Source organism: Lepisma saccharinum, chromosome 3 (assembly GCF_977018435.1).
Source record: "Lepisma saccharinum chromosome 3, izLepSacc3.1, whole genome shotgun sequence".
NCBI lineage: Eukaryota > Metazoa > Arthropoda > Insecta > Zygentoma > Lepismatidae > Lepisma > Lepisma saccharinum.
The window spans coordinates 85,377,484-85,388,090 of record NC_139231.1 but is presented as its reverse complement, the minus strand read 5'-3'; the positions used below and the strand labels follow the sequence as shown (position 1 = coordinate 85,388,090).

The following is a 10,607-nucleotide window of genomic DNA, read 5'->3' as shown; positions in this document are numbered from 1 at the left end:
ATATCGCTTGGCAGTTTAAAGTGGTCGTTTTACTATATACAAGAGGAAAAAAGGTACTATTAAACCGAATACAATGGACGCTAACTTGTGTTGAAAAGTCCGTTTGTGTCCTCTGGAGTTTCCCTCCCTTGCAGTCAGCTGGCAGGTGGAGGAAGCCAGCAGGTGGTTGCACTGCCCTGCCATTTCATCCTTGATATCATTAATTTAGAAGTATTCTGTGCCTGCAATTCAAAGGGACCCTTTCGACGGCCACTGATCACAATGACCAAGAATTTGTTGTCAGCGGGAAGACTTTGATAGGGATGTCCAGCGTCGTTTTGGAAGTCCTGCCTCAAAGTTTTTGTAACCGTTAAAAAGAATATCTTTGGGTGAGGACATGACTTAGAAGGTTGAACTGGCAGCGTTAGTTACTGTGTATGCTTTGGTTCAACCCTGATGTCAGTTGTCCAGTAAATCTATTGAAATTATTTATAAAATGGTTTCAGCATAGCCGGATATGCAGTACTCGCATCTGCTATACGAGCCGTAGCGGGTTCATTTCCCGGTGGGAACGTGAACATTTTAAGCGCCGACTCGGCATCTTAAGGACAATTGGGGATTGGAGCTACTTTAAAAGAAGTAGCGAACTCCCGTCTAGAAAGCCAGCGGCGATGGGACTCGATGCGTTGACCTCACGTACTCAATGGAAGCCTATTGGCATGCTCTCAAAATGCTCTTCCACCAGGAAGTTCTGGTTAATTTTATTCTTCCAGCCAACGGCAAAGATAATAATAGAATAATGAACAGATTTTCCACCACCACGTTCGTTCATTTTGTTTTTCGCTATGTAAGTTTCAAGAATTGAAACAAAAGCACCAATAACCAAGGAACAACCTCTGTTCCAGGATAAGTACAATTACATTGCCCCAAAAAACACAGAGAACGGAAATAGCGATAGGCAATTTGTCTACTGTTATTTTTGCCGTTGATTGTACAAGAACTTAAATCTGTGCAATATAAATTCCAATGTACGCCTTCAGACAGTTTAACATACTATTTTTTTCTAACAGTGCAAATATAATTTTGTAGATATTTTGTAGAACAAATATAGCAGTTGCATAATCTGTGTCTATAGTGCACACGAAAGTAACTCAATTTGATCGTAAATTCGTATTTGATTTGATTTGGCATTATTAGTGTATTGTAGGCATTTTTTTATATAGGAAATCCAAATGTTTCTAGTTAGGCGTGCCAGTGTTCTCATTATATATTTCCATAACATTTGAATCTTAAAACATTCGTTGCGAATATAAAATATCCGCGGATTCTATTCTTAGAGATGCATTTGTAATTAACAGCTTTATCTGGGAACGGTCACTTTCCATAAATTTCTCAGAACGTTCACTTGCGGTAATCTTACGTAATCCAATAAACAAGAATCCCAAGAAATCAACCATCCATGTGAACAACATGTGCTCGCGGAGCATGCAAACGTTTGCTCCATGACCGTAGGATTAATGGCCCACTTCAGCAATGGCATCGTGTTCATCTTCTTTCAGGATTCCTTTTCTTGAATATGCGTATCGGGTCTCTAGGTAGTCGAATGTTCTTGCCTTTGCCGTCGACTCTAGAAAACCATTTCCCATCGTTCATGAACAAGAACTCATTACATAGTCGGCCATCTTGGCATGGCGCCGGCCTTGACTCTTCCAGGGAAAAATCGTTTGCGAGCTCAGTCGCCCGTTGAGAGAAAACACTCCTCCCGCGAGCTATTGTTATTTTCTCTGCCCCCGCAACATCGTTTTTCATTTTACTCAAGAGGTTTTTCAGATACTCTGTCGCACCGTTCCCGAACACGTGTTTTCCAAGGGGCACCTGTTGTCATTCCAGGTGATTCCCCCCCACTCTGACCAATCGATCACTATCGCATGACCTGCTCGACCAATAAGGAGCACCTGAGGTGCCCCCTGCGTGCATGTTTCCACGTCAGCTTCTTTTCAAAATGGCTGCGTGGAATAGCTCCACATGGTTAGAGCTGCTTCTTAGCAAATGAGCGCCTCTGGGTGATGCGAGCTCAGCCAACGGTCGTATGGATCTGGATGTGTTTGGTAGACAGGTGCTTCAAACGGTCTTTGAAGTGGAAAGCATTATAATTCAAATTCAAATATGCTTCTTTAGGATGTGCAATGTTCACGTTTTGATTGGTGTGCGGTCGTTCTTTCTTGCTGTACTTTTTCATCACGCAACACGTCAGTGATTTATCCACACAACCCCAACACTCCCAGAATTTGTACAACGCCCTTCTAAAGAGTTTCGCAGAAACCCTTTTATTGCCATTTCGGCTCTAAATTTACTTTTACATCTCCCCTACTCGAAAACTGGCATCGCCTCCAAATGAAAATTCTTCATAAACCCCTGCAGCAACTCTTCGCGAAAGGTATCGAACGGAACAACGGCTAACTTCAAAATTGACATAGTTCATTTCAAATTAAAAATAATAATAATAATTTTATTGTCTATAACAGCAACATAGTTCAGTTAATAATAATCTCAGCAGAATAATATAAGTACAAATTGCGTAAGATCGAAAAAAATATTACACATTTCAGAAACCAGGTCTTAGCTTCACGTTTTCATATTCTAACCCTCAATCCAAAGAATAAATGGTTTCATGATTTTCCAAATCCCCCCCAAGAGAACAAATACCAATTTTTCACCCGTGAGCACGGTTTTCATTATTTGACACGCCGAATGCATGCATTCTTGCAAATAGTGTGGATTCCACGTTCGAAAATGAACAAATGTTAACGAGGGAAGCAACAAAACGCGAGCTCACCTTGAGAAAAAGTATATGGATGTTCAAGTTGAGTTGCAATTCTTTTAGCAATATCCTGGATTTTTATGTTACAAAGCCCATATTGTCGACTCTCCTGTACTTGTGCTTGTATACATCATTAGTTGAAACGATTCCCGTGTAGGCCTTGTGCAATTAAAGATCTCTCATCGCCAAAAGACGTTTCACAGCGATACAGCATCAAGTGAAGGTTTCTCCATGGGAAAGACATTGCCAAAAGTCTTAATTCGCCGATTGGCTTAAAGAGAAGGAATTACTTTTTCATGCAGTGCTTGTAATACGTAAGCATATATTTCTTAATTTAGGATCGTTTTATTAAAAGAAAAACAGTGTACTCGTTTCTTTGATATATGCCGCATGTTTTATGGTGAGTTACTGGTGAATGGTATTATATAAACTCGGGTTTTTAACTTTTGTGTCAGGAATTATACAAGTAGAAATTTGGACGATTTACAGAAACTACTTTTGAACACGTTATATACCTTCAGATTATAGCTTCAGATGTGTATAACACATGTGAATCACGAAAGTTTGTTGTCAAGTCCGGTGTATGCTCCTATAGACTAACCAGGACCTGTCCTACATCCTAATTGATTTGCTTTATTTTACTTCGCATCTTTTGCCACATTTGGCTAATTTGCGAAGATGGGGATGAGTGATGATATGATGAAATTGATGAATGGACACTCAACAACATCCATACCCAGGCCAGGATTCGAACCCGGCACCCCTGGTGTAGCGCGATGTGCTAACCACTCCGCCACGGGGGCCGGCCTACAGCCTAATGTCCGAATCATTGAGCAATGCTGGTACACCAGGAATCTAACCCTGGACTCCTTTATTAATTTTCTGACACATTTGGGACGATTCTACAGTTTCCACACATTGCTTACACTTTTCTTCATTAAGTTATCAAAAGTAGCCTCTGCGAAATATCCGCGAACTGAAAAAAGAAAATGTGACTTGACCATAAGTCGAATCCTTTTCGAAACTGATAATTGGATATTTGTTCACGATTATAGCTGTTTTGAGATGTTCAACGAATATTAGTCTTCTCTGTCTGTTCTGTTGTCAATTACTTATTTTCTTGTTTCTTTTTATCTGCAGATATCCCCACCCAGGTCCCCCCGCTAACGCCGGGGACCAACAAGAAGATGACGGAAGCTCTGAAGGCGTCCTTTGCGTTGTGGGAGAAGGAGCAGCTCCGACTGAACATTCCCAAAGGTAAGACTGTGTGATGGGCGCAATAGAAGACGTTGGGCATAGCTCAACGTTTCTGCATTTCATTTCTTTCGAATTTCTTTCAATGTTTTTGCCCGGATGCTCGTAGTGGCCTTGCGTTCCCTGCTGACAGTGTGGTTAATTTTACTATTTCCCTTTTTTCTTATGTTCTGCCAGTAAGTTTCGTAACGTTTGGGTAACCACAAATATTAGGCTAATAAACTGGAATTACTTAAAAAAGTACGAAATTACACAAACAAAATAAAATACATAAGATATAGAATAGTCTAGTAAGAGCACAACATATTTATACAAATTGCAGATTTTCAACAATATCTACCACACTCTTAACACCTCTAATACTCTACAAAGATGTTAGGACTGATTTGTTTCCTTTGGGTATGTTGTAAGCTATATAACTTATGAAATATTCACTATTTGCCACATTACCTTATGTATAATATCTTATGTTTTAGACTTTCTTGTAACGTAGGTTGATCCAGCTGCGTTAACTACTCAAGATGGCGATGTTCATAGTTGCATTTCACACGTAGCAGCCTTAGAAGAAGTTCCTATATACATAGATGTCTCTTGGCCATCATGCAATAATAATAATAATAATGAATATTTCGGTCGCCCACTTCTAGATAAGGCAACACAAAGGAAAAGCCCTGTGTTCCAGCCACCCTTTCTCCTTCTAAAACAACTGCACTTTGGACATTATTTTGCATATTAGTTTGTCAGTTAGTTTCTGATGTACTGAATTTCTAAGATTGTTATCACTGATAAGTGCACGATTATGGCAGTGTGCAATGCTCTGCAATGTCTGATGGATACGATAATTTTACACTTACGCTTATGAAATTACTACTTCCTAAATAATCTTACTTATTACAATTGCAGAAAGCGCGTAAACGGAAAGAATAAAAATTGAAGAAAAACTCATCTTTCTGAAAAATGTCAAACATTGTCCTGGTTAGCGAAAACTCAAAGTTGACCGAGCGCTTTCATTCCCCGTAAGAAATGCACGGGGTCGAAACACATTGTTAACTAGCTTAAGAACAGACTTAAAGATTCGCTGACAACTGCAACGTGAGAAGAAATCGAAACTGCCGAACTTACTATTCTTTTTTTTCTAATATCGCGAGCATTTTGACAGAATTTACATGCATGTGAACCTTATGCGACACTGTGCCCCGTTCCCTGAAAACAGCCTACTGAGGCGAACCCCCAAAGACTAACGAATAACACAAGACGGCCAGAACGCCTTGGATGGTTGCACCTACTAAATCTGCGTGAGCACCTGAGAACCATTCAACAGTCCCTTGCGAGGTGTAGACAGTCTAGACTACATTACGTAATTTACTTCACGCTACACTTAGTAGCTGCAGCAGCATTCCGTTAAATCACTTTTCTGCATTATTTTATACTCCATGCCTTGTTGTTTTATTAGTAGCTTTCGACCTTGTGCTTTCAAGTTTTCTTTCCCTATGCTTTCTCAAGTACTTGAGAAAATCTTGGCCAATTCATATCATGTTCTTCACGTATACTCCCTACCGTTTTGAATAGCCCATTAATATCTTCCCTCTCTTATTGGTTGTGGGTTGATTATGATGTTGATAATGAATAAGAATATTTATCCTGGCCGTGGTTCTATAGGGTGACCACCACCATGTCCGAAACCAATGAAAGAACTGATGAACTGCGCAAATGCAAAACTTGCTCCACGTGTCGCCAGCTATCTAACCACGCTTCCCTCAACACGTTTCCTTGAATCCTCTTCAAAATATGCGGCTGTTGCAGTGGTTATCCTTTCCCGCATAAACCTCAGATTTAACAATTCCCCGTGTGTCAGTCCATGGGGTTGAGGTCAGATGACAGCGGTGCCCATTCCACTGTGCCTCTTCTCCCAAAGTTTCTGTTTTCATTTCCTCATCCCATAGATCACGTGCAACCAAATAGCAATACCGCCATTTCATCCAGACTTTATGGTTATCCTGTAGATATCGTTCGGACCATGAAGTATACTCATTTGGATCCGACTATGGTCGAGTCCTGCAATTCCCAGTCATTAGGGTACGTTACTATATTAGCGCACACCATGATGGTCTGAGTATGGTCAAGGGAGGGCGTTCGAATCCTGGAACCGATGTCCGAATGTCGATGCTGAATTGCGAATCTCGGGTCTGCCCATTCGCAGCGGAAACCTTGACCTAGAGCATTTTTCGATCACTCTTGATGCTACCTTTGCTTCTCTACATTAAGGTAGAACTTAATTGGAGTACCCCGAATTGTGGAGCTAAATTAAGTTGACTCGCTTGAAACGTCTCCAAAGAAGGTCCTACGGCATTCCCCTCTGCTCACTCTTGACATCCGGTGTCTTCTTCAAAAGGAGAGCTCCGTTCCGTCTACTTTGATTCGACTTTTTCCTCACGTTTCACTTTGTGCGATTTCGTTTGAATTTCGACCTTCCAGTAGTTAGACAGTATCGTGTACGGACACACCATATGTGTGTGTGTGTGGTATATCTTGAGCAATAGATTTGCAATAGCATGTAAAGTAATGCTGTCAAATTATCATTTTTGCGGCATTTTTAGGTGTAACGACTTTATTTTCTACTTAGGGCGTCTTCTACTCACTATACTGATGATCTCGTGCAAGCATTATACTATTATTAGAAATCATTGCTGTAGAGAGACTGGAACACGAAATAGTGAACTTCGCTTTGTTAATACACAACTCTTCCTCGCTCGTTTTTGTATTTCAACAAAGCCATTATTACTCGACTTCCCGCATATGAATAATTCTTTTTTACTAATATTCTCTGCGTAATTGCGACGATGAGTTGACTGCGAGCACAATTAGACCATTGTGGAGACCCTCTCAGGCGATGGAACGCTTATTACAAGCGATCAGGGTTCGATGTTCGACTGCGCCGACGCCCTGCATTGGGAGCTACCGCAGCGGCACATCCGCTCCCGAGTGAGTGACCCTTTCAGAGGTCACCTTTTCCCATCATTCCGTTCGCCTATTGAATGAGGCTGGTGGGGGAAAAAAACTTTGTCCATTGTTTGTTCTCTCTCACAAAAGCCACTTTGCTCGAGTGGTCACTTGTACGTATGTGTGTTCGTCTTTCTCGCATGCAATCGTCCACCCCTCAAAGGAATTCGAGATTCAAATGTTTAGTTGCTTTTTTTAAAAAAAATATATTTTCCCTGATACCTGTTTACTTATTATCGAATCATTCCTTGTTTACACCTCATTCTCCAAACGTAAATTAATGTTTCTTAGGAAAAATATTCAGTGCTACTATGATATTTCACACGAGGTAGAGTCAGACTATTTTCGGAACATCTGGTCGTGACTTCGCGGGTCTGACTAGCGAGCTACCATTAGTACAGAGCAATGTAGGTGCGGGTCGAGATGACGTCAGCGGCTCACTCAAGAATTCACTCGCTTCCAAGTTGCAAATGTATAACAATCTCACTCTTGGCTCTTGACGAAAGTGCTTGGTTGTTTGTTTTGTAAATTGGGCTCCCGCGTAGCCAATGCTTTGCTTTCTTGCCTTTGGTGCGGGAGTCCCGGATTCGCTTTCCGATGCGAACCTTCAAAATTTCCGTGTTGGCTCAGTATCGAAAGGACAACTGGGGAACTACTAAATAGCGGGCTCCGATCTAGAAAGCCACTACGGCGGCCTCGCGTCAACCAGTGAAAAGCCTTTTGATGGATCCTGACCCTCAAAGGCCTATTGCGGTCGTAAGTTTATTTTCCAATTGTAAATTTTAGAACTGGAGCTGCTATGTCTTGGAAACTTGTTAAAAATTACAATTTGGCGTGTAGAATTGAAACCAGAAATGGTATAGGCATATAAACCTTTTTGAAATTTCAAGACATTGTTTTGATTATCCAAAACATAATCAAGGGGTGCCGGGTTCGATACCCGGTGGAGGCACATGGTACAGTGGTTCGAATCCCAGTTTAAGCTGCAGGTCTATTCCCGATTAGGCTTTTTGTGAATAAAGTGAACTTAAGACACCAATTCAATTTCTCTACCTTCCTTTAAAGCCTCTACTTCTCATTTGTAGCAACAATTTTTACGTCGCGTGTGGGCCTGTAATCTTACCCTCCAAACAGCAAGTAGCAATTTCAATTTCGCCCAAAAGATTTGTATTCATGTTTTAATAGTCATTATTAGGTTTATATGGTTTGTTTATTGTTCTCAAGTTTTAATCTTAGTTGCCGACGGAATTAACTAGTGCTGATACTGTACTGAACTTAAATAAAGTTCGTCAATTTTTTGAACATTCCACTTACGCACGGAACCAACAAACCCAGAGGAAAAGGTTCTTAAATACCTTTCATGAACTGTTGTAATTTCCCTTCCGTCATTAAACTGTAAATTGCCGTATGTAGATCATTTGATAAATATATATATTTGCAATCGTAACACTTCTTTTCCTCCGCACTCACAGATAATCGTAATGTAGATATTCCTTACTTCCTTTCGTATAAACTTACACTGTAGGACGTAAGGCATTATACGATGAAATTGGTCACGACCGCTGGCGTCGTTTTCCTGCGAACGACTCCGACGGGGAGCTTCCTCTCCTCTCCAATGGATATAATTTAACGATGGCGACTTTGAAAGGGAAATACAATAGATTCAAATGATGCTTCAGGCTTTCCTGACTTCCGTGTAATAATTGTTTGGGAAGAATTACTTCATTCAGTGCTTTTACGAGGTTGTTTTACACCTAGTAACAGGCACAGTGTATAGTTTCCGAATAACGTTAATTGTTTAGTCAGGAAGAAATTTTCAGGTGCTGCTTTGTTACTGATTAATATGGCTTCAATTGTGCATGACCTAAATTTTACAGAAATATGCACAATATGCAACGTTGAGCTAAACACTTCAAAAAATTGCATCATCGCTAGCAGGATCAGTTGTTCTTTGTATATGTTGTGTCCCTGTTTCTGCACTATCCATCCCTTACTTCTTTATGTTAGTCCTTTTAGTAGAGGTGGTAAAAAGTCTCGATATGATATTTACAAAAATGCCAGAAATATTTATTAGAACCAATATTTTTGCACATTGCACAATAAACTATAAATAATCAGATACATTATATACGTGGGTAAGTTGTCTAAAGATCATTTCTTTTTTAATGCACCTAAAATTAGAGTTTACTAAATTCTCAAATGTGGCTGACTACGTGGCGGAGTGTTGATCATAGCGCGCTACGACGCCAGGGGTCCCGGGTTGAAACCCCGGCCTTGGCATGGGTGTTCTTTGTGTGTCCCTTCATCAATTTCATGACATCATCACTCATCCTCATCTTCGCGATTAGCCAAAAGTGGCTGAAAAGCAAAGTAAAATAAAACAAATCAAACCACATCGAAATTATTGGCATTCCTTTTTCATCCGTGCATGGTATTTTACACCTGTACCTATTTTTATCGCGTGTTTCAACTTCAGTCCTGCAGTTAACATTTATTCTTCTTTATCCTAAGTTGGAAAGGGAAAGAAATTGTTATCGTTGTAATCTAGGGAGATTCTTCCAGTTAAGCTGATTTCAAGTTTCTACGTTGGCCTGAAACTATTTTATCACATGATATACGACGCATTTGAATTCAATATGGCGGCTTTTGCCTTGGAATACCAGGGTGGCATCAGACGGATTTGTATTCGGAAAATGTTCTACAAGAAATAATAATGTGGCCCCAAAATTTTAAATGCCCCTGCTTGACGGCGAGATTATTCTAAGTTTATCTTATGTGGTTTGTTTTACTTCTAACTTGCTTCATCCCGTCTGCTTGTTGCCTGTCTTCCAAGAAATGGCACATGATATGAACATTTTCCCTCCCATTTCTCATTATTTACTTCTTATAATAAGAGTAGAATATTTATGCTAGGAGAAAGTGCAATTTTTGAGGTATACGTGCAACTATATTCGTTATTTTTTTGTTATTTTTTCACATCGTCTTTTTGGTCACCTTTTTTTTTTATTGATGAAGATGTCCGTTCTGTGCATTTCATTGTCGTCCATTGTGATAATGTTGCTCACGTGATGGACAGGAGAGAGAGAGAGAGAGAGAGAGAGAGAGAGAGAGAGAGAGAGAGAGAGAGAGGAGAGAGAGAGATGGAAAGATCTTGATAGAAATGGAAAGCAAATCCGAAAATAGCCTTTCTCTTTGTCTGCCGCATTGGCTTACATGTGACCTCCAAATGTGGCGACATCACAGTCAGAGATTCCAGAGGGCAGTGTGGGTGGTTGTGCTCGGCTGCTTTTGCGAGAAGCAAAATGCTCCCCTCCCTATCTACTAATGCTTTGTCGTTCGTTTGCTCATGTGCTGTTTCTCTGCAATACTAGGCATATTGCTTTAGTCCGTCGATTGCATACCACTGTACGTATCCAACCACACGAGGGTGTGGATTGCGGTGGAAATAAGCAACCAGAGGTAGAGTCAGAATTTGGATCTGCCATCACACGCCGTATCAAGATTAGAAGCTACAGAAGTCTCTGTAGAATGAATGCCTTTGTAACAACAGGGA

General features: G+C 40.5%; 1 protein-coding gene across 4 annotated transcripts in view; it reads left to right on the top strand.

Annotated features, from left to right (window-relative positions):
* Positions 1-10,607, top strand: part of LOC145985206 (transforming protein p54/c-ets-1-like) — a 266,876-nt gene that overhangs the window by 182,103 nt on the left and 74,166 nt on the right. For all 4 annotated transcript variants that reach the window (XM_083118945.1, XM_083118947.1, XM_083118944.1 and 1 more), the window contains one exon: positions 3,941-4,057. In XM_083118945.1, coding sequence (XP_082975071.1) covers positions 3,941-4,057 — 117 coding nt within the window. The remainder of the gene's footprint in view (positions 1-3,940; positions 4,058-10,607) is intronic.